The following is a 24328-nucleotide window of genomic DNA, read 5'->3' on the forward strand; positions in this document are numbered from 1 at the left end:
GAAGCAGCAGAGGCCCAGAAAAAGCCAGATAGGGAGATCCTGCATAGCTCATCCTGCCCACCTCTACATGAGCAGTTAACATCGTCTATGCCTGTCTCCTGAGACTGCTGGTATAGAGGACTACCTGCCTGAACAATATATCAGCATGGCCTTTGTTTCTTTGTTTCTTTCTTTCTTTTCTTTTCTGTCTTTTTTGCCATTTCTTGGATCGCTCCCACAGTATATGGAGGTTCCCAGGCTAGGGGTCTAATTGGAGCTGTAGCCACCAGCCTATGCCAGAGCCACAGCAACAGAGGATCCGAGCCACGCCTGCGACCTACACCACAGCTCATGGCAACGCTGGTGCCTTAACCCACTGAGCAAGGGCAGGGACCGAACCTGCAACTTCATGGTTCCTAGTCAGATTCGCTAACCACTGAGCCACAACAGGAACTCCAACATGGCCTTTCATATTACCGATAACCTGACCCTTACTTGCCTTGACATCTGATTATAATTTATACTTTATATAATTTATACTTGGGGTTGCCTGGATTGAGCCTTAAGGTCCCTGGAGTAAGAAGCATCAGCCAGGGAGGAGGGATAAGCTTTATCCCCACTGAGTAGAATGAATAATGACATTATCACACTGGTCCTTATCAGATGTAGTTGGATCCAATAACTCATTTGGATGTACCACGCCCAGCACAATGTAGACACTTAACACCTATGAAATAAGTAACCATGATGCAGAATATTGGGCAGGTACATCTCATAACCATCCACTTTCCCAATAATTCTGATGATATTATATCCTAGAAATTATAGTGCAAATTCAGTTTTACCAAATGATGAAAATTTGTAGCATAGTCCCTGCCAACTGCTCACAGCCTCACTTAACAAAAACATTACCTTCACATATACTAAGACCTCCCCAGACAGACTGACTTAAAGAAATGATAAAACGGAAGTTCCCGTTGTGGCGCAGTGGTTAACGAATCCGACTAGAAACCATGAGGTTGCAGGTTTGGTCCCTGCCCTTGCTCAGTGGGTTAAGGCACCGGCGTTGCCGCGAGCTGTGGTGTAGGTTGCAGACGCGGCTCGGATCCCGCGTTGCTGTGGCTCTGGCGTAGGCCAGTGACTACGGCTCCGATTAGACCCCTAGCCTGGGAACCTCCATATGCCGCAAGGAGTGGCCCAAGAAATAGCAAAAAGACAAAAAAATAAATAAATAAATAAATAAATAAATAAATAAAATGGAGTTCCCGTCGTGGCGCAGTGGTTAACGAATCCGACTAGGAACCATGAGGTTGTGGGTTCGGTCCCTGCCCTTGCTCAGTGGGTTCACGACCCGGCGCTGCCGTGAGCTGTGGTGTAGGTTGCAGACGCGGCTCGGATCCCGCGTTGCTGTGGCTCTGGCGTAGGCCAGTGGCTACAGCTCAGATTCAACCCCTAGCCTGGGAACCTCCATATGCCGCGGGAGCGGCCCAAAGAAATAGCAAAAAGACAAAAAATAAATAAATAAATAAATAAATAAAATGATAAAACGACTTTGCATCTGAGTGAAGCTTTGTATTTTTCAAAGTTTTTTTTTTTTCCCCCTTTGGCTGTACCCATGGCATATGGAAGTTCCCGGGCCAGGGATCGAACCTGCACCACAGCAGTAACCCAAGCCGCTACAGTACCAATGCCAGATCCTTAACCTGGTGCATCAAAAGAGAACTCCTCAAAGTACTTTCTCATTGATCCTTTCAATAACCTTGTGAGACTGAAGTATTAACTCAATTTTACAAATAAAGGTGACCTACCAAAGGACTCATGGCTACTAAAACTGGCAAAGTTGAAATCAGAATTCATATAACCTGCCTCCTAGACAAGTAATCTTTCTAGTCAACATTACCACTTTGCTGAAATAACCAATCAATCATCTTCATAAGAGAGATCAGAGAAAGGGCAGATAGAAAGCTTACCTAAAATTCTCAGACTTACTACACATTTTTTTTGGCTGCCTGCTGATTTTTTTTTTTTCTTTTCATTTTTGGCCACCCTTCAGCATATGGAGCTTCCAGGCCAGGGATCAGATCCAAGCCATAGTCACAACCCAAGAAAGGGTGGATCCCCAACCTACTATGCTAGGCCAGGAATGGAACCTATGTCCCAGCACTCCCAAGATACCACCAATTCCACTGACCACAGCAGGAGCTCCAATGTGTAATCTTATTAATAGGGTGAGCAATCTCAAAAGTAAAAAAGTTCCTAATTTGGGAGTTCCCGTCGTGGTGCAGGACTAGTAACCATGAGGTTGCAGGTTCGGTCCCTGCCCTTGCTCAGTGGGTTAACAATCCGGCATTGTCGTGAGCTGTGGTGTAGGTTGCAGACACGGCTCGGATCCCGCGTTGCTGTGGCTCTGGCGTAGGCTGGCAGCTACAGTTCCGATTAGACCCCTAGCCCGGGAACCTCCACATGCCGCGGGAGCGGCCCAAGAAATGGCAAAAAAAGACCAAAAAAAAGTTCCTAATTTTCCTGCTGGGAAAAAAGAATTTTACCTTACAATGAAATAGAATAGCATGAGATTTAAAAAAAAAAAAAAAAAAAAAAGCACTGTGGGTTTTCAAATCACAGGCCTTGAGCCCTCCTGCAGTTTTGCTAACCTGGTAGCAACAGGTTCTGTCTTGCAAGGATCTTGCAAGGTAGTTTGTTGAAAGGGTCCAACTATGGAAAACCAGGGATATATTGGGCCTTCCTAGCCCTGCTGACTAACCTCTAACCAGAGCTGTCGGCCATCCTGCTCAGTGGGGCTGCTTTCAGTGGTGGCAAAGTATTGCATGCCATCCAACAGGCAAGTCCAGGATGTCTTTTGCTTCAACGTGTCACCATACCAGGCTGGATGGTGTTGGCACTGCAGCAGCTGGGCTTTGGCAGCTGACACAATGACACAGCCTTCTGTCTCTGCTCCACGAAGAACCATCTATGCCAGAGACAGAAACAAAGTCACAGCACCAGGGCCACCAAGAAGATGGGAAAGTTAGTGAAAGGATTTTACCAATGACTGCAACTGGGTCTAATTCTGGCTTACTGAGTGAACTCCACTGGCTTTTAATAATAGAAATGATCATCCATGATACCTGTTAGAAGGAATAACGTTTTGGAGTTCTATCCACCTATTCCTATTTAGAGGTGGGGGAAGGTAAACGCATATGATTATGATCTAGCTCAATGTTGGGCAGGGGTGCTCTGGTAAAGAGAAGGTACCTGGCAGTTGACCAACTCAATAAGGCAGTTTCGGTTATATATGTCATCCGTTTGGCAGGCAGCAATGCCACACAACTGGTCACTCACACCTGACTCTTCTTCTGTGAACACGACAAACCTATCTGTCTCTTCAATCAGCTTCTGCAACATGTAGGTGCCTGGCAGAGAAATAGGAAGTGGGGGAAAAGTCAGAGTCAAAGGGATAGAGAACAAATCCAAGACCAAACGGATTTCCTTCGATTTCTCTAGAATGTATTCTCAACCTGCAACTCCAGCCCAGCCCACTCCACCCCTTGACCCCTGATATGGATTGTCATTTCATTTTCCTTCAATTTTAGTAAAAGTGAGATTCCCAAGAGAAACTCAGAAATGCTATGTAGTAGCATTTCTATATCACCTCTGAATTACTCTAGGATCTTTTTACCTGCCATTTTACTCCTATTTTTCATTTCACATAGTTTTAAATGATATTTGTTTGCTGACCACCTTTCCACGTAAACCACTCCCTTGCCGTCAGTGCTACTGCTTTCTCTGATTATGCCTTTAGATCCTCTACCTTCTCCCAGGTTTTAGAGAGAAGTATTTCCTAAGGTTTATCCTTGGTCTGTTCCCTTTTCGTTCTTCTGTTTCTTTTTGCTGTTGTTGTTTGGTTGGTTGGTTTTGGCCACACCCACATCATGTGGAAGTTCCTGAGCCAGGGACTGGGCCTGTACCACAGCTGCAGCAATGCCAGATCCTTAACCCACTATGCCACAAGGGAACTTCCTCCCTTTTCTTTCTTGCTCTTTCATCTAAAGAGTTTGTCAAACCAGTGTTATAGTTAAGAGCACTCTCCAGAATTAGACTAGTTGACCCTATTTCTGTCAGTTACTTGATTGTAACCTTTGGCAGCCTGTTTGAACCTCTCTGTCTCAGTTTGCTTGTGTGTAAAATAACAGTAACTATATAATAAGGTTATTGAGATAATTTAATGGAATAATATATAAAGTATTTCACAGGGGACCTACCACACAGTGAGCAACTACTATTATCTCCTTGGCATTAATTCTTAGCTCTATGCTGAAACTCCCATGTCTCTCTCTCTAGTCCTAAGCTTTTGGATCCTCATTTCCACCTCTTTTTAGACATTACCTAGATGTATTACTTGCACCACAAACTCAGCATGTCCAAATATGAACTCAACAACCCTATTCCCGCCTAAGACCTGCTTAGCCTCTGACTCTCCTATTTCTGACAGTACTGTTACCATCATGCTGCCTCCAGGCTCAAAGCCTCAATCATTATTGCTTTCTTCCTATTTTAACTCCTTCCAACCAGCTGCCAAACCTCTTATATAAACAATAGCAAAATCCCCATTGTGGCACAGCAGAAACGAATCAGACTAGGAATCATGAGGTTGCGGGTTCGATCCCTGGCCTTGCTCAGTGGGTTAAGGATCCAGCGTTGCCATGAGCTGTGGTGTAGGTCACAGATGCGGCTCTAATCTGGCATTGCTGTAGCTGCGGTTTAGGCCGGCAGCTGTAGCTCCAATTTGACCCCTAGCCTGGGAACCTCATATGCTGCAGGTGTGGCCCTACAAAGGAAAAACAACAAAAAAAAAAACAAACCCAATAATACTTCTGTCCATGCCCTCATCTCCATTCCCACTGCCTCTACCTAGTTCAGAGGCCCTCCTTGCTGCTTGTTGAGATGCCATAATAGTTTCCTAATTTGTCTCCCTACCTCCCTTTCTTCCTCTCCAGTCCTGCTCCACACCATGGCCAGATTTATTTTCCTAAAAGTAAAATTCTAATGATGACATACCCCCTAATTCAAAAACCTTCCATAGTTCACCACTGTTTACTGACTAAGGAACAAAAACTCCTTAGCCTTGTATGAAAGACCTTTGATGGTCTACCTGCAGCTTTCCAGCACCTTCTCCTTTAGCCAACCAAAACAGACTACTCACTGTCCTTTGTTTTTTGTTTTGTTTTTCTTTTTAGGGCCACACCTGTGGCATGCGGAAGTTTCCAGGTGCCAACCTATGCCACAGCCACAGCAAAATTAGCTGCATCTGCAACCTAATGCCACAGCTTGCAGCTATACCAGATTCCTAACCCACTGAGCGAGGCCAGGGATCAAACCTGCATCCTCATGGATATGACTCAAGTTCTTAACCTGCTGAGCCACAATGGGAACCCCGGTCCTTTGAACATATTGAGCTTGACCAACTCCATTCCTATTCCAGATATGGCCTTTGCCTTTAATGCCCTTTCTTCTCATTTCTACGTGTTCAAACTATACTAAGCCCTCAAGGTCCAGCTCAAATGCTACTTCCTCAACAAACCCTTCCCTGTTCACAGTCCCCTCTTTCACTACAGTCAAGAACAACTCACATATTCTTTAACTGCTCTCCAGTGGAATTTATCAACTTTCATCCTGTTCTTAAATTCACCATGGAGAAAAAAAAAAAAAAAGAAAGAAAGAAAAGGAATTCCCATCGTGGCACAGCGGAAGTGAATCCGACTGGGAACCATGAGGTTGCAAGTTCGATCCCTGGCTTCGCTCAGTGGGTTAAGGATCAGGCGTTGTCTTGAGCTGTGGTGTAGGTTGCAGACACAGCTCGGATCTGGTATTGCTGTGGCTGTGGCGTAGGCCAGTAGCTACAGCTCGGATTAGACCCCTAGCCTGGGAACCTCCATATGCCAAGGGTGCAGCCCTAAAAAGAACAAAAAGACCAAAAAAAAAAAAAATTAAAAAAAATAAATTCACCATGAACCTGCATTCCTCTGTACCTGTTATTCCTTCTCTCTAAAATGCCCTCTGTTCTTTGCTTATCAAACTCTTATTCATCTTTTGAGACCCATCTCAATTATATCATCTCTGTGAAGCCTTTCTAGACTTCCCTATGCTGATTTAGATACTTTCTTTACAAAGTATTCTCATAATGAAATAATAATTTACATGACTCCATTCATTTCTGAGCATCCCTACATCTTTACATTCCTAATGTCTAGGGTCATGTCTGATACATCACAAACCCTCAGTAAAGCTAAAAAGTGAACCTACAAATGAATAAGTGATTAAATGAATGAATGAACTAATCATAGCTCATCCAGAGATGATAAAACTTGTGAGATATATTCTTTATCTCTCACTAAACCGAGAACAGTGCTCTGTGCCTATTAAGAACTAAGTAATTTTTTGTTGTAGCTGTTTTCGTGGGGTATTTTGTCTTTTTAGACATATGCACCTTCAGCACATGGAGGCTCCCAGGCTAGGAGTCGAATCGGAGCTATAGCCGCTGGCCTACACCACAGCCAGAGCAACGCCAGATCGAAGCCACGTCTGCGACCTACAACACAGCTCACGGCAACACCAGATCCTTAACCCACTGAGCAAGGCCAGGGATACTAGTCATGCCGTCCTCATGGATACTAGTCAAGTTCTTTAACCACTGAGCTACGACGGGAATTCCCTCAATAAATTTGTTGGCTGAATAAATACATAAGAACACAAAACAACTCTCTCATCCTTTGTTTCTTTCCTTTAGTCATCCTGTCCAGCCCTTTCACTCCTTCCTGATCCAGTTCTCCTAGGCATAGGACTAGACCCTTCAATGCCCCCATATCATTGCTATGTAAGTCTTAGGTGGCCTAAAACAGAAAAACAATAGTTTCATCTTGGAGTTCCCGTTGTGGCACAGAAGAAACAAATCTGACTAGGAACCATGAGGTTGTAGGTTCGATCCCTGGCCTTGGTCAGTGGGTTAAGGATCCAGCATTGCTGCAGGCCACAGATGTGGCTCGGATCTGGCATTGCTATGGCTGTGGTGTAGGCCGGCAGCTGTAGCTCCGATTCTATCCCTAGCCTGGGAACCTCCATATGCCGCGAGTGTGGCCCTAAAAAGACAAAAGACAAAAAAACCCAACAGTTTCATCTACACATATAGATGGAACCAGCCCTAATTTAGTCCTCTAACTCCTGTCCAAGGCCACATACATATTTAAACCTAACTCTATAGAGTCCCATCTCCCCCAGCTTACCTCCTGAAGACCCCTTATCAGGCTGTCCACTAAAGCTGGGAGTACTGACAGGAGGTGGGGCTGGGGCACTGGTCCCGGCATTCTGCTTTGGCTTTTTGGCTGGCATTTGGGGATCAATCTTTAAACCCTTCAGAGCCTCAGTAGAGAGATTACGTTTGAGTACAGCTGCCTTTTTATAACCATCATATAAACCAAAGGCAATGTCTCGATTGGTGGTTGTCCAGGAAGCCCGTAAATCTACCAAATGCAGTTGATGTGTGTGAAAGGCAGGATCCCCAACTCGAGTAGAGAGCTCCTGGGAAACAGAAAAGGGACATCAGGGTAACACAGAAATTCTCCACATTCTTCCTAGACCACAAATGCAGAGATAAAAAACAAGCTTGTTTAATATTAAACCTATTCTGAGGGAGGTAAGATGACCCTGGAGAAAGAAACACTAAGCGGTCTTAGTGTGTGCATTAGATTATCTAACACTCTGACTACCCCCACTGCATTTTAAATGAAACACTAAGCGGTCTTAGTGTGTGCATTAGATTATCTAACACTCTGACTACCCCCACTGCATTTTAAATGACTCGGAATGTCAACTTAAAATCCTCCCTTAACTGGGGGGAGAAAACACCAAATGAGGTGCCAGTGAAAAATGTTTACTCTATTTCATGAAGAACAAGAGACTCTGTTTAGAATGAGAGGGAAACAAGGAGTTCTCAAAAAGAGGGATGGCAATACTAGTGAATACATGATAGAGTAATGACAGACGTGATTAGAATATAGTTAGGAACATTACCAGGAGCTTAGCCTGAAACGTACTGCTATGGACTCAGCTGTGTGTTTGCCCCCCGCCCACCACCAAATTCATATGGGAGGCCATGATCCCCAGCGGGGCGGTATTTGGAGATAGAACCTTTAAGGAGATAATTAGGTTTAGATGAGATGGTGAAGGTGGGGCCCTCATGAAGAGGATTAGTCGTCAGAAGAGACACCAGAGAGCTTCCCCCCTTTCCTGCCAGGGGAGGACACAGTGAGAAGGCAGCCCATCTGCAAGTCAGGAAGAGAGCCCTCACCAGAACCTGACCATGCTAGCCCCCTGATCTTGGACTTCTCAGCCTCCAGAACCATGAGAAGTAAATTTCTGTTGTTTAAGCCAGTTTATGGTATTTTGTTATGGCAGCCTAAGCAGACTAAGACACCTGCTGATACAAAAAGGCAGTACAGAAAATGGGTCAGGCAGTACCTCCTCAGCTGTGCGATTGCTGTGCCGTTGGTAGGTGAGGGAGGAAAGGCTCAGTAGGTGGGTCTTTGTTACCAATGGATCAAGGCAGTGGTCAGCATTCTCTTCAGTGGGCGAGGCCATCAGGTAAACAGTGACCTGACTTAAGTCACTAACCATCTGGGTCACACTCCAGTCAGAGATGAGGCGCCGCATCACTGTGCCCGCTGAGAAAAGGAGGCATACAGAGCCCATGCAGACCAGTACAGAACAGTGTGGGACAGAGAGAGGAAGGGAAGGGAGCTGAGAAAGAGGACAAAGAATTGGCAAGGAGAAATGATGGGCGCCTCTGACCTTACCTTGAGGTATAAGCCGCTGAGTTCCCCGAGTGAAGACGTGGCCCTGACTGCACTCAATCTGAATGCCACGCTGCTGGGCAAATGAGGCCCAGTAATGCACCTGGCAACAAGAGGACACAGCATTCAATGAAGGATGGCATCAGAGATGATTCAGAGCCCAGTTAAGAGAAAACAAGAAAACTAGAGAAAAGGAACAGAACCAAAGAGGTTAGAGCTGACCTGCAGCTGGGGGAAGAGTGCAGTATAGGAAAGCTGCTTGTAGTGCTGGCCAAGTTTCTTCTTGCTGGGTTTCAGGTTATTGAAGAGCTTTCCCCTACAGATAGGCCTTGTCACACTAGTCCAAGTTGCCCAGAAGTTCTGCATCCAGCGCAGAGTGCTACTATATAGCAGAATGCGGGGCTGGGATATTGCTACAAAGGAAAGGACAAACATCCTAGCTGTGGTTAAAACACAGAGATGAAGCTAAATCCTTCCCTGGCTCCAGGTTTTAGAGGTTTAAAAACCCAAATAGGAGAGTTCCCCTTGTGGCGTAGTGGTTAACGAATCCGACTAGGAACCATGAGGTTGTGGGTTCAGTCCCTGCCCTTGCTCAGTGGGTTAACGATCCGGCGTTGCCGTGAGCTGTGGTGTAGGTTGCAGACACGGCTCGGATCCCGCGTTGCTGTGGCTCTGGTGTAGGCCGGTGGCTACAGCTCCGATTGGACCCCTAGCCTGAGAACCTCCATATGCCGTAGGAGCTGCCCAAGAAATAGCAAAAAGACACACACACACCAAAAAAAAAAAAAAGTAAAAAAAACCAAATAGCACTCAAGTATCATACTCAATATCCCCTACACGCTCTCCTTTCAAAGACCCAAGCTATTTTCACCAACCCTCTTCCAAAAAAAGATCCTAATCCAAGCCTTCTCTTGCTTTTTCCCTATCCCCTCCCCAGAGGGTCAAGCTGAAGTCCTCTGTGTCTAAGTTCATTCTCCCAAGCCCTCCCTCCACGTTGCCCCAGACCCAAGCCTCACTTCCACTATGCCGAGTCAGATCCATCTTGATGGAGAGATTGAGGTTCTCAGAACGAAAGGCCCGGTAGGAGTCATGGAGCTGACCCAAGGGAACCTCAGGCAGGAACTCGGGGGCCCGCAGAGTGACACCATGGTGATCGTGGGGGTTCCCGTGGCATAGCCACTGTAGGTCCAGTGTCATGCAGAGGTCAGGCAGGTGAAGGAAGCAGCAGTCGTCATACCTGGCTCACAACAGAGCCCTGGCCCTTAGTGCCCTTTGTCATTTGCAGACCCTCAGCTCTTCCCCACTCCCTCCACCCTGAGTCCCACACCCTGTTGAGGTCCCATCTATCACCCCACTCACTTAGAGGCTGTTCTCACGTTGACATCCAAGTCACCCTTGAACACAAACTGACCAGGTTTCCAATGGAAAGACAGGTGGTTCCACTCCCAGTGCATATTTTCAGTTGTGTTGTACGGATCCTATAATTACCCCAAGGACTTGGTGAGATGTGAATAAGAGGATCATTTTCACCTTCCAAATCAATACCTTTCTTTTCCCCCAAGTACTATACCAGCCCCAACCATACCATCCTAATAAGAAAACAGCTCCTCTGGACCCCTCACCTCAGTAGCCAGCTGGTGCAGGTTCGCCTGTTCAATGTCCATGTGCCAGTCCCCATGGAATAGAAGACGGCTCTTGTCCCACCAGGGCAAGGGTGGGCTGGGGTCAGCTGAGGGCTTGGTCAAGAGGTCCACAGATTGGCCAATCAGTGTCCAAGCTGGATCCCAACATGGGCCCCATACCACTGTGTACTGGAAGATTTCCGCTGGGGCAGAGGAGCAAAGGGCACAGCTTGTTACACAACTTCATCCCTTTCTTCTGCTGTTACTCCAGAAAGGCCTCAGCTCATCTCCCAGCCTAGCCATCACCACCATCTCAGCCAAATCTATCACCCTCCTCTACTTACAGTGGAAGTCGTGATAGAACTTGAGCGGAGGCATGTTTCTCTCTACTGCCACATCACCCCACGGGAGCCCCAGGTGCAGGATCTGACGCCGACGAGAGCAAGGCTGGCCACTCTGCTCGGTGCCCACAAGTCGACCCATCAGCCGCCAGTCACGGATCTCAAACAAGTACCGGGGATAGTCTCTTATCCGAACTATTATTATAGGGAGGATATTCAGGAAACTGTCTCAGCACTCTCAGGCACTTTTTACTCCTGCCATGACTTTTACCCATTGATTTAACAAAGTCAGCTAAGAGAGTAAGAGCTGGCAGGTGGCAGCAAAGCTAGGAAAGGGCATGGAGACCCTGATGAGGCAGTGAGGAGAATAACACTGAGATCCAAGAGCCACACTGACCCCGAAGATGACTGTGTTAGTCACTGGTACCCTCATGTTTAGCTAAGTAATTTCAGGATGAAATTCGGGAACAAAGAAAGGGAAGAGGAGTCCACCCATCCCACTCCACCCATCCAAAAACAGCCCCAGCTCCCAATATAGCTGAGCTCCTCTGTAATCACTCAGAGAGCTCCATGGAGCATCAAGGGCAAACACTAAGCTCTGCAAATTAAGAAAGTGCTACTCACCCAAAAAAGTCTTGACACTGCACTTGAGCATACGACACCACTGAATGACAAGATCCATTCCCTCAGCAGGAAAAGGGCTGCCTGGATCAAGTTCTCGAACCTGCTCTACCACACGCTCAGGCCCATGGAAGGAGGCATCTGCCAGAGCAACCAGCTCAAGCCCTGCCAGACTCCAAGTGAGCAGTGCCCGGCGCATGGGTGTGTTGCCGTAGAGACGACGAGAGCGCTGGATGTAGATTTCGATGTTTTTATGTTCCAAAGAAGCATAGAGCTCCTCGATCTTGCGAGCAGGCAATAACTCCCCATGCTGCTTCCGAAGAGCAGCCACTTTGGCATCCAGCAACTGAAGCCTCTTGGCACTCTCCTTACTTTCATCCTTCATCAGTTCATAGTTATCACGAAGTTTCACCTCAAAAATGTCATCCAGGAAAACCCAGGAGAAGTGCTGAACCTTCAAGAGTAGATCCGGTGGGAGTGGAGCAGGGCTTGGAGAAGCCTGAGCATGAGTTCCTCGATGCAGTCCCTTCAGCCATTTCTGAACTCCCACGGCCTCATCCAGAGTTCGAGAGAAATCATACTGATAAGGAAACTCCACTGAGACTGAACCCAGGGAGAGGAGCCAAACACGGTTCCGGAGGGTCTGCAGCACAGGGAAGGGGTTCCTGTGGAGGATCATCTCCTCCAGCTCAGGTAGCAGCTGCACCTCCACCTCCTTGAAGTTGAAGATGCTATTGCCATCGAAGCCAGCAGCCAGCTCTGGGCAGTAGGCCTGCAGTGAACCTCCGTGCCGGCTCAGAGACACACTCTCTGCAGCCAGGGTAATGAACTTGTTCTCAGCTACAAAAGCTGTCAGCTTGGCTGTGCTCACCTCAAGTGTCAGGTTTAGTAGCCGCTTTGGGGGAGAGGATTCAGGGGGACAGCCTTCTGGCTCAGAGGCAGTGCCTGGAGTCTCTAATGCAAGGAGTGGAACAGTCTCAGGAAACAGTGTGGCTCTTAGTAGGTCTCGGCACTGCAGGGTGGCCAGGACGTGCTGGTATAGGTACATGTGATCTGGGGGGCTCCAGAGTAAGGTCAGCCCTGCCCCACACTGAACCTTCAGACAGCAAGAGAAAAGGACCCATCAGTTACAATGTCCCAGAACAGGAGAGTTGCAGGAACTATTATATATGCATTGCTGGCTCAAGAACTATCTCCACTCAGAGGTCTTTGCTGAATAACTACATTAATTACTCCCTTGCTTTGCTCCCCTTTGCACTAATATGATAAGCTAACAGTTCTTACTTATCTTACACTTAAGAGCACTTACACTTTTTAGTTCTCCTCAACTGGATTCAGTTTCTAAATTATCAAAGAGAGGTCATGGATTTTAATTCTGCTATCTACCACAGTACATCCATTATATACGCATGCACTCAATAAATCACTTGGCTTTATGTTTCTACTCATGAGTTATCTTTCTATAACAACCACACTCTGTATAATAATTTCTGCAACAATCAATCAGAAAATATTTCATGGGAGTTCCCACTGTGGCTCAGCAGGTTAAGAACCAAACTAGTATCCATGAGGAAGTGGGTTCGATCCCTGGCCTTGCTAAGTGGGTTAAGGATCCCGTCTTGCCACAAGCTAGGGAGTAAGTCCCAGATGTGGCTCTCATCTGACATGGCTGTGGCTGAGGTGTAGGCCAGCAGCTGCAGCTCCAATTTGACCCCTAGCCTGGGAACTTCCATGGGCCACACATGAGGCACTAAAAAGGGGGGGGGGGGATGTTTCATGTGTTGATTGCACTTTGACTTAATTCTTGAAAAGTATAAAAAGCACTAGCCATACAAGTCAATATAGCAATTGACTTATATAAGGGAAAGTATGCCTCAAAAAAGGAGTAGGAAAAAAAGGGGAGGTAGAGTCCTTTCGGCTTGAAAAACAAAGTCAATTCTCAATAGTGCAGCAGAGAGAAAATTTAAATTCTACGACGGAAATATTCCTTTAAGTTCCCAACCTCTGAAAAGGAAACTTTTCAGTTTCCAAAGGAGGTTGAATTCTAAAGAACAGGAAAACATCCCACTCTCCTCCCTAGAGGGTCCCATGTCCAACCAATTACTCTGAGGAAAAAGATACTGGGAAGCTTCTCAAAACTTCCCAGTGGCCACCATCTTCAGATCCCTTCCAGTCTTCTGATGAGCTGAGTGCTTCAGTAAAATGACACCAGATCCTGACCTTTAAAAGTCCTTCATTTTTCAGAATTACACACTGAAATCTTTTTTTTTTCTTTCTCACTTTTTTTTCTTACCACCACATCTGTTGAATATGGAGATTCCTGGACTAGGGGTCCAATCGGAGCTACAGCTGCTGGCCTACACCACAGCCACAGCAACAGTGGATCCCAGCCACATCTGCAACCTATTCCAAAGCTTGTGGCAATGCTGGATCCTTAACCCACTGAGCAAGGCCAGGGATCAAACCCACACCCTCACAGACACTATGTTGGGTTCTTAACCCACTGAGCTACAATGGGAATTCCTTTTATTTTTTTAACACTGAAATCTTTACCATAGAAAGTATACGTTTGATAACTGCTTAAAAATAACCCCAGTGCAGAAGACAGGGGAAACTGCTCAGAATTTAGCTAAATGAAGTTGGTCATAAGTTGGTAATAATTGAGGCTGGGTATAGACTCACGGAAGTTCATATATTTCCTTTAGTATTATATATATGTGTGTGCATATATATATATATATATATTTTGGGGGGGGGGGTCTTTTTCTACGGCCACACCCAAGGCATATGGAGGTTCCCAGGCTAGGGGTCTAATCGAAGCTGTAGCTGCTGGCCTACGCCAGAGCCACAGCTACGCAGGATCCGAGCCACGTCTGCGACCTATACCATAGCTCATGGCAACACCGGATCCTTAACCCACTGAGCGAGGCCAGAGATCAAACTGGAGTCCTCCTGGATGCTAGTCGGGTTCATTAACCACTGAGCCATGATGGGAACTCCTAGTTTGTTGGTGGGTTTTTTTTGTTTTTGTTTTTGTTTGCTTTTTAGGGTCGTACCCACAACATATGGAGATTCCAATCGGAGCCACAGCTGCTAGCCTATACCATAGCCACAGCAACACCAGATCCAAGCCACGTCTGTGACTTAAACCACAGCTCACGGCAACACCGGATCCTTAACCCACTAAGCAAGGCCAAGGATTGAACCCGCAACCTAATAGTTCCTAGTTGGATTTGTTTCCGCTGTGCCATGATGGGAACTCCCCAAACTCCTAGTTTTATATATATTTTAAGTTCTACCTTAAAATGTAAAAATGTATAGGAGTTCCCACTGTAGCACAGTGGGTTAAGGACCTGACTGCAGAAGCTCGGTTTGCTGTGGAGGCACAAGTTAGATCCCTGGCCCAGCACAGGGTGTTAAGGATCTGGCATTGCCACAGCTGTGACAGAGGTTGCAACTGTGGCTCGGATTTAATTCCTGGCCCAGGAATTTCCATATGCCATGAATGCAGCCATTAAAACAAACAAAAAAGATGTATGGAAAAAGCCAAAAAAAAAAAAGAACCACCACAAGTATTATATTTCCCATAGGTGTGTTTCAAAACATGACTCAAGGCTGGAAAATACTCTAGGCCTAGGGAAAAACCAACCTGACCCTGCCTTCTCATAGAAGCATTACCTCTAGAGCGCGGATGCTGCTGTGGTAGGTGATGGAGAGCATGGAGAGGCTGAGCACTGGAGTGGGGATGTCAGGAGCCTTGCAACAAGGCTGCATCTTCTCTGTGACCGACTTCACCAGCGCAAGTACAAGTCCTTGAATACCCACAGTTGAAGTTTCTGCACTTCCCAAGACAGTCAATGTGTCCAGTCGGATCTCTGAAGCACCTAACATCCAGAAACCAAGTCAGGCTTGGTTCTCAACTCTCAAATGGCAACTTTCATCTTCACTCTCCTTCCTTCTTTATTCCCTTCGCTCTAGCTATCTTTATTCACACCTCTCTAACCTCATTCCTCATATTTAGAGTTTTTCCTTTCCCATCTTAACCTAACTAGAACTGGCAGGGCCAGAGATGTCCCCAAACTCCTACCAATTCCCCAGAGGTATCAGTTTCTCTCTAGAACTAAGTACACAAAGAAATAAAAAAAAATACCTGATATCAGATATCAAAGCTGTCTTCTTCTTCTATATCTTGCTACTTATAAGCTCTTAATATCCAGAAGCCAAATAGTTATGCAAGACCTTCTAATATTTCATGCCTCTAATTTAGAAAATTTTCAGAGTTGGAGTTCCCATCGTGGCGCAGTGGTTAACGAATCCGACTAGGAACCATGAGGTTGCGGGTTCGGTCCCTGCCCTTGCTCAGTGGGTTAACGACCCAGCGCTGCCGTGAGCTGTGGTGTAGGTTGCAGACGTGGCTCGGATCCCGCGTTGCTGTGGCTCTGGTGTAGGCCGGTGGCTGCAGCTCCGATTCAACCCCTAGCCTGGGAACCTCCATATGCCGCAGGAGCGGCCCAAGAAATAGCAAAAAAAAAAAAAAAAAGAAAGAAAATTTTCAGAGTTGGCTTTATTAAATGAGAAAAAGCAGCATAATCTGCTTAGATTACTAACAACCCACTCTAGTATAGACTTCCTGTCCCACTTACCAACCAGAGAAGAAAGGGTGAACAAGTTCATGTCTTCCACCTTCAAGTCTACTTTCCACAGTAATGAGACCGATTCTCCAAATGAAGATTCCCTAGGGACAGCTGACTGCCCAGACTGTGGGCCCATCAAGGACAAGATCCGAGAAAGACACTGAGCACAGGTATCTGATGCTTCTACCTGCAGTCCTCGGATGGTACAATCAAGGAAGAGGGTATCTGACTGAGTGCTGGACAGACCCAGAGGCTGGTTATAGCTACCCTAGAAAAGAAGCAGAAGGACTCCATCAGAAGCATGCTGACACAGTTCTGTAATGTCTGCCACCAAAAAGGTACTCAGTGCTCTAAAGCAAGGCAGGATGAGGAAACTATACGGGCTACTATCCACCAAAGTTCCCACCTACCTGGAGTGTAAAGGAGTCCAGGACAAGCGCCTCACCCCAAACATGCATATTGGGTGGGTGGGGTGCCCGCTGAATGTGGGAGTCACTGCCCACCCGCCAGCAGAGGTGGTCCACAGTTAGGACTCCCCGCTGATGGATACTCTGTGGTCTCAGGTGCTGGTAATCTGAACAAAGAAGGTAGGAGAGAGGAGTTCTATGAAACCACAGTGGCCATCAATTGGGCCCAGCTCCACTAAGGAACAGATTCTTGCTCTTTCCTTTCCCATTGCATGGCCTTACCCAGAGAGATAGAATTGAATCCCAAGGCAAAGGGCGGTGTATCTCCAAGCTGAATGGAAACATTGACATTGGAGATGGAGGTGCTAAAGATGATAGGAGCCAGGATTTGAGGGAAGGTTCTGCATAGGAAAAAGACATCATTGTTTGATAAAGAAAAAATAATTTCCTATCATGGAACAGATAGGCAAAAGGCAGAGTGAGAAGTTCCCTGTTGGCTCAGCAGGTTAAGGATCCAGTGTTGTCACTGCTGTGGCTTGGGTTGCCGTTGTGGCACAGGTTCAATCCCTGGCCTCAGAACTTTCACTTGCTGTGGGTACAGCCAAAAAATAAAAAAAAAGGCAGGGTGAGATTTGTTGTGATTACTAGGATGGGATGCAACTAGAAAAAAAAGACTGAACTCAGTAATCCACTCCTACTCCCAATGACAATCCACAGAAACATATTAGGTTAAACCATGTGTGTGAAACTGCCCTTTTTATAGATCAAATATGATGAACATCAGTATGATTCAACCTAATACAACCAAGGATCATCACTTCCAAACCACTGGCCTTAATTTCTCCATGTGACACAATGCAAGTACTATAGAGAGTAAAACAGCACTGCTGACATGACCTGTCACCTTATAGTCTAAGGCATTATAGATACTGTGTATCCTCATAAACAACTGAGGAGTTCCCATTGTGGCGCAGCAGAAATTAATCCAACTAGGAACCATGAGGTTGTGGGTTCTATCCTGGCCTCGCTCAGTGGGTTAAGAACCTGGCATTGCCATGAGCTGTGGTGTAGGTTGCAGACACAGCTCGGATCCGGTGTGGCTGTGGCTGTGGCGTAGGCTGGCGGCTACAGCTCAGATTTGACCCCTAGCTTGGGAACCTCCATGTGCCGTGGGTGAGGCCCTAAAAAGACAAAAAAAAAACAAAACAAACAAACAAACAAAAAAACAAACAAAACAAAATTGAGTTCAATTTAACAAATGTTTATTTTCTATAATAAGGAACTGTGCTGGGCACTGAGGACATAAAAACAGGACATCATCCTACCGCCAGTGTCTAGTCTAATTGGAAAGATATATAAAATAGACACATAAAATAGGATCGCTATTGAGTCTGGGCTACTGAGATGGAAATTTTAAAAGATCAAGGAATCAAATACATATTTAATACAAGATGCCACTTTAGACCACAAAAATCTGAGACTCCACCTGATAAGATGGTAGCTGGAGATTATACTGACCTTTTCTTCCTTTGCTTAAGAACAGATGAACTAGACTCTTGGGCCTCCGGTGTTAGCATGTGCAGCCAGTGAGAGAATTCTTGATGCCGATAATGAATAATACAGGTGTTCAGAACTAAGGAGGCTGAGAGGTCAATGGTGGTCACCTGGAAATGAGACGAACAGAAATGGCTTGGGTTGATTTCATTAGCTCATGATGCAATATGTAGGGAGAGAGCAAGGAAAGGAAAGATTTTTGGTCAACATACCTGCACACTAGCCTTGAGGGAGTTGAGGCAGACAATGCGCTGGCGACTCTGGGACAGCAACAACCCATCTGTAAGCACAAAGGGCAGATCAGAAGAGAACACCAGGAGGGCAAAAAGACGAGGAGGGTCAGAGACAGGCAAGGGGATGACCAGATAATCACCAACCCTCATCAGTAGGGGCTATTTTCTTTTGGTATGTTCCCTACTCCCCCGCCCTGATCACACTGATGGTAAATTAAGAAGATCAAGTGGGGCACAGGGGCAGAGTGTGTCTAGTCCTTGCATTCTCTCTCAGTACCAGTATCCCCACCCATGAACCTTTCAGAAGGAGCTCAGTGCTCATCTGTGCCAAATCAGAGTTTGCTGTGAAACTTCGAAGGGGCAGCTGATCCTCATCACGGTGGTACAGGAAATGCAGCAGTTTCAGTGTCCAATTCAGGTGCCTGAACCAGAGACAGTCTCTGCCTCAGAAATATGTGGAATGCTATTCTTACTCCCTCTCTCCCCTCAGACAAGCTCAGTGCAGCTACTAAGCTGGTTATGGAGACCCCAGTATGTAGCTCCAACTACACTCTCCATACTTCTGTGTCAGGAGAGATCTCACCTCTTTTGACTATTCATGGACAGCACCACACTTGTGATCTCCATCTTCACCTTGACCTGGTCTGGCAGCTGCTGAAGGAGGTACAGGCCAGGCAGAGTTGGCTCAGCCAAATTCTCTGTCACCTCTGAAAACATGAACGAATAATAGAAGAGCCATCAATCCTTGATACTCCTAAGTCTCCCAACATGCCGTGCCCTCTTTGGCCAAATCTCCCAAATAACGTAGGCTAAAGCAAATGCCCAATTTTAGGCCACAAGGCAAATATCGCAGAGGTCCAGGCACCTGCTGTACTTCCTTCCCCAGAGATTAAAAAAATAGCGTGGAGGAGTGCCCGTCGTGGCGCAGTGGTTAACGAATCCGACTAGGAACCATGAGGTTGCGGGTTCGGTCCCTGCCCTTGCTCAGTGGGTTAACGATCAGGCGTTGCCGTGAGCTGTGGTGTAGGTTGCAGACGCGGCTCGGATCCCACGTTGCTGTGGCTCTGGCGTAGGCTGGCAGCTACAGCTCCGATTGGACCCCTAGCCTGGGAACCTCCATATGCTGCAGAAGTGGCCCAAGAAATAGCAAAAAAGACAAAAAAGACAAAAAAAATAGCGTGGAGAGGATTGTTATAATGAAAAAAATATGGACTTCAGGGCCATATTATTTATTTATTTATTTATTTATTGGGCCGCGTTTCTGGCATATGGAAGTTTCCAGGCTAGGGGTCGAACTGGAGCTGGAGCTGCAGCTGCTGGCCTATGCCAGAGGCACAGCTATGTCAGATCTGAGCCACGTCTGTGACCTACACCACAGCTCACAGCAACACCAGATCCTGAACCCACTGAGCGAGGCTAGGGATTGAACTCATATCTTCTTGGATACTAGTCGGGTCCTTAACCTGCTGAGCCACAAAAGGAACTACTAGGGCCAAATAACTTAAACCCCATTTTTACTTTTGACTAGGTGTGTGAGCTCAATCAAGTTATCTATCTAATCTTCGTAGGCTTCAGTTTTCTCATTTGTTAAAATAATAACGTTTTAGGAGTTCCCGTCGTGGCGCAGTGGTTAACGAATCCGACTAGGAACCATGAGGTTGCGGGTTCGGTCCCTGCCCTTGCTCAGTGGGTTAAGGATCCGGCGTTGCCGTGAGCTGTGGTGTAGGTTGCAGACGCGGCTCGGATCCTATGTTGCTGTGGCTCTGGCGTAGGCCAGTGGCTACAGCTCTGATTCGACCCCTAGCCTGGGAACCTCCATATGCCGCGGGAGCGGCCCAAGAAATAGCAAAAAAAGACAACAAAAAAAAAAGAAAAAAAGAAATAACGTTTTAGTACAGCTCTAATTCATAATAATTAGGTATTAAATGTTAGTTCTTTCACTCACCTCAAGCAAATGCCTATTTCCTCCTGCTATCCTCAAAGGCCAGGGTCAAAGGCAATGGGAACTAATAAATTAAACCTAAATAAGTAGTGAGACCACTGTTTTTTTCTACTTCCAAAATAACCCAAGAACAGGGAAGCTAAGAGGCTCGCTGAGTGGGGCTTTACCTGAACCAGGAACAGGCTTAGGTGCCAGGCCTGGGCCCTGGCGCAGCAGCTGACTATGGAAGAGGCCCTCGTGCAGTTCAGCATGGAGTGTCCACACATCCACAGTGATCGCCTTCAGCTGCCAGCTGCTGATGCCCACCTCTAGACACAGCTCTAGGGCAAGTGAGAGCTCTGCTAGGCAGGTGTCCTCCTACAGGAAAGATAAGCCTCTAAGGTATGAATGTGTAGGGAGTTTGGGGTCAAAATGCAGTGATCTGGAACAGGTTCTTGAGGGAATCCCATAGGACACAGAATCTAGAATGGAAGCCCTAAGCTCCTTCATTTCTTATGCCCATTAGAAAAGAAGACATCTGAATGACCATGGCATACTCACCAACTGGCCACTCTTTAGAACTTTGCTGTTGATCTGACTTAGGCTCACCCCACATTTCAGCCTGGGAAAGGAAAAAAATTAAGAGCACTTGGTCCCTCTTCTCACCCTTTACCTTCAATCAAGGTTTGTTGGCTGGAGGGCACAAGGCAAGCAGAAATGCCTAATCTTAATTTCTCCTCAAATTACACAAAATGAGAACTTGATGCCTTGGTAAGAAAGCCGGAGTTCCTGCTGTGGTACAGCAGGTTAAGGATCCAGCGTTGTCTCTGTAGCACGGTGGGTCTGATTCCTGGCCCCGCACACTGAGTTAAGGATCCAGTGTTGCTGCAATTGCAGCATAAGTTGCAGCTGCAGCCTGCACTCAATTCCCTGTCTTGGGAGCTTCCATAAGCTACAGGTGTGGCCAAAAAAAATGAGGGGGGACAAACAAAAAAAAAAAACAAAAAAACTCACTCTGACATCTACCCACCCTGAAACAACTATAAGGCAAGAGTGCAAATACCAAACTTTCTTCTACCCAATACTTACCTCTTCCCATCACTATCCAAAAGAAAGCTGCAATCTCTGATCTGAATGTGCCACAATGACTCAGAAGTGGCCACCTTGAGAACCATGATGTTTACAGAATCTACATGAATGGAAAATAGCTGGAAGGAAAATGCAAACACAAAAAATAATTAACAGTCAAGGCAATGCTCTTCTTTTACAGTGGAAAAAGAGTTAGGAAGCAGCTCTCACAGTAGAAAATACAGGAGAAAAATCCACCTACGACTTCAAAGCCAACCACCTCTACTTCAGTCCAGGAAAGTGGGAAAGTAGTCTCACCTGGCAGAAGATCTTCAATAAGGATGGGCTGAAGGACAGCTCCTTTTGGTGTACCCCAGCATTCTGGGAGAATGGGGCAAACAGGCCAGAAACCTTCTGGAGGTCCGTTCTGATACGCACTTCTCCAAAGCACAAGGCCACATAGTGTCTGCCCAGAAGAGACGCCTCACTGCCATCAGATCCATCCCTTCCACAGCAGTGTCTTCCCTCCCTCACATTCACTTTCCCATCCCCCCTAAAAATGTAGCTCAAATCATGGACAATAGTCTTACAGTAGCTTTCAATATCTTTCCCACAAAACAATAGCTTCCAGGCTAACCCAGAGAATAACCAAGAACCCACTACCCTCCTTAGGCTGTAAGACCTCTCCGAAACAATCTCGTTCTGCAAACCTCAATCCCAAAATATTCTCCAAAGGAGCATGAGGTGATAGGCTACTCACGGCAGATCATGGCTAAGGAGTTTGCTGGAAATCCGTAGACTATCAATTTCCTAAAACAGCAAGGGAGAAAGCTTTGTACACTAACTGCTGGGTAAGCCAAGAGCAGCCAAATTTCCTACTTTTCAAGATAGGATTTTTTTTTTTTTTCTTTTTAGGGCTGCCCCTGCGGCATATGGAGGTTCCCAGGCTAGGGGGTCGAATTGGAGCTACAGCTGCCGGCCTACACCACAGCCACAGCCACGTCAGATCCGAGCTGCGTCTGCAAGCTACACCACGGCTCACGGCAATGCCAGATCCTTAACCCACTGAGCAAGGCCAGGGATCAAACCCACCACCTCATGGTTCCTAGTCAGGTTCATTTCTGTTGAGCCACAGCGGGAACTCCAGGAAATGTTTTAAGAACAGGAGTAAGTGCAATAGCTCTCCACTAAATATTCTCCATTACTATTTCTACCAGCTTCTCTCCTCAGTGTGATAGCCTGTTCCTCACAATGACATGGACTGAACTTGCTTAGTATTTCTCTTTTACGAATATGCTGCCCTGTTTCCACTCTTAAATTCAGCTCTTCTACTTCCCATTATCTTTGTTCTGTGCTTCTGTTATCTTTCTTACGTGCCCTCGACACTCTGCGCCTTATAAGCATTTTTAACAGAACCACTTGCATCAATTCCAGTATTCCCAAACTAGCTCTAAGATCATCTTGGCAAAGGGGTGCAAGGCTGCGTTAACTAGGAGAGAGAGCCACTACAATTTTTAAAAGAGGAAATCAAAAGTTGAAATTCATTTGGATCAACCCCACATACTACCCAGGGAGTTTCCCAGGACTCTCACCACTGTTTGCTGGTGCTGCTGAAATTTAAGACTAACATTCTGTATCCAAAAAAAGGAGCCAATCTTTAGTTCCGCCTTCAGCTTCCGCTGACACCAACTGGTGGCCAACCGGACCACAAGCCACCTGCAGAAAAATCCTTATGAGTTCATAGGACCCTCTCCCAATTATGGCCTCCCTCACCCCCTGCTGGCCCTAGAACACCTTCCAAAGGACCATGATCTGTAGCTGAATCTTCTGGGCAACTCTCCTGTCTCCCAAAACACCATTCTGTCATATACATTCATCCGCGCAGATCAGGACCCCAGCCCTGGAGTGTCCCCTCCACCCAGATGAAATCAGACGAACTAAACTCCACCTTCTAAGTTGGAGACAAAGAAAGCAATCCCTCAAATCTTTAGAAACCCCAGAGATAGAGAGAAGACTCCCAAGAGAAGTCGAAGGACAAGCACCCCTGCCAGATGTGCCCATCACATCACCCCCAAAGGGTCTCCTTCGCCTTCCAGACAGGTGTCCGCGAGAAGGCACTGTGGGGTCACACCCAGCCGACTCAAATGCCGCTCTCCCTGGGCAGCCAGACCTGTTCCTGCTCCCCAGGGCAGGTTGCAGGTGCCCTTCGCGCTCGCGGAAGGGGACGTTCAGAGGCGAGTGAATGGAAAAAGAAAAACCACCGAGCCGAGCCCCGTCCTCACTCACACCTCCATCCTCCTCCCAATCGTAGCATCTCCTCAGGCCTCGTCCGCTTGCTTGGTCTCCCCCCCACTCCCGGTTCTTCCGAGACAGCTCCGGTCGTACGCCCCCGCTCGATCCCTTTCCTAGTCGCTAGCCCCCTCCTCGGCCCCTCCCCCTCTCCATCTCCCCACCTCTAGCCCCTTCCCCCTCCCGCCCGCTTCTTTCCTGCGCGCGCCCCCTCCTCAGCCTCTCTTCCTTCCCTTCCCACTGTCCCCTCCCCCGCTGTAGCTGGGATCCCCTCACCGGCCTAGGAAGAGGGCGATGAGCGCAACCAACAGCAAGGCCAAGAGCGCGGAGAAGAACAGGGGCATTCCGGCCCCGGCCCGGCTCTGGCCCCCGCCCTGCCGGGGCAGCCCCCGCCGGCTCCAAGCTGGGCCGCCACGGGCCGACCAGCAACAAGCGCAGGGACAGCGCGGGGGGAGGAAGCGTTGGCGCGAGTGCGCCCCGCCCCCTCCCGCAGCCAGCCAGCCTGCCAGCTGTCTCTCGGCCCCGCCCGCCCGGCGCCCGCGATCCAGTGGGGCCAACCGGCTGCTAGCGCGAAGTGAAGGCGTGGCTCCGGACGGAGCGCACTGGGAGCGGCCCTCAAGCCGATTGACACACAGGCCCCGCCTCAGGCGCACCCTTCTGGACCCGGAAAAGCGGAACCGGGTTTTGCTCGCCAGGGCCTAGGCTCGCCCGGGCCTAGGCTCGCCCCCAGGATGGCAGAGGACCCGGATGGATCGCTTCGCTGCGGGGAGATCCTCTTTCAAAGCAGTTTCCCAGAGTAGTTGTATAGAGTCTGCG

At 47.4% G+C, this 24328-nt stretch overlaps 1 protein-coding gene across 4 annotated transcripts in view; it reads right to left on the minus strand.

Moving 5' to 3' along the window:
- Window positions 1-23950, minus strand: part of BLTP2 (bridge-like lipid transfer protein family member 2) — a 34251-nt gene extending 10301 nt beyond the window's left edge. The window contains exons 1-26 of one of the 4 annotated variants that reach the window (XR_007131581.1): window positions 23789-23921; window positions 22816-22939; window positions 21984-22033; window positions 21542-21689; window positions 21245-21363; window positions 20717-20777; window positions 20344-20533; window positions 18818-18941; window positions 18532-18656; window positions 18214-18281; window positions 17966-18111; window positions 16730-16848; window positions 16451-16614; window positions 16050-16308; window positions 15085-15290; window positions 11410-12502; window positions 10789-10980; window positions 10445-10647; window positions 10182-10300; window positions 9839-10059; window positions 9045-9235; window positions 8826-8925; window positions 8491-8693; window positions 7257-7551; window positions 3232-3389; window positions 2741-2947 (exon numbers count right to left, since the gene is read on the minus strand). Coding sequence is in view for 3 of the 4 variants with exons in the window: in XM_047756632.1 (XP_047612588.1) it covers window positions 2741-2947; window positions 3232-3389; window positions 7257-7551; window positions 8491-8693; window positions 8826-8925; window positions 9045-9235; window positions 9839-10059; window positions 10182-10300; window positions 10445-10647; window positions 10789-10980; window positions 11410-12502; window positions 15085-15290; window positions 16050-16308; window positions 16451-16614; window positions 16730-16848; window positions 17966-18111; window positions 18214-18281; window positions 18532-18656; window positions 18818-18941; window positions 20344-20533; window positions 20717-20777; window positions 21245-21363; window positions 21542-21689; window positions 21984-22033; window positions 22816-22939; window positions 23789-23856 (4953 nt within the window). In the remaining variant the exon portion in view is untranslated. Of the gene's footprint in view, window positions 1-2740; window positions 2948-3231; window positions 3390-7256; window positions 7552-8490; window positions 8694-8825; window positions 8926-9044; window positions 9236-9838; window positions 10060-10181; window positions 10301-10444; window positions 10648-10788; window positions 10981-11409; window positions 12503-15084; window positions 15291-16049; window positions 16309-16450; window positions 16615-16729; window positions 16849-17965; window positions 18112-18213; window positions 18282-18531; window positions 18657-18817; window positions 18942-20343; window positions 20534-20716; window positions 20778-21244; window positions 21364-21541; window positions 21690-21983; window positions 22034-22815; window positions 22940-23788 lie in introns of those variants that run through there. The other 3 variants (XM_047756632.1, XM_047756633.1, XM_047756634.1) reach the window with 3 other exon arrangements.
- Between the last annotated feature and the right edge of the window lie 378 nt (window positions 23951-24328).

Source organism: Phacochoerus africanus, chromosome 14, assembly GCF_016906955.1.
Source record: "Phacochoerus africanus isolate WHEZ1 chromosome 14, ROS_Pafr_v1, whole genome shotgun sequence".
Classification (NCBI taxonomy): Eukaryota; Metazoa; Chordata; class Mammalia; order Artiodactyla; family Suidae; genus Phacochoerus; species Phacochoerus africanus.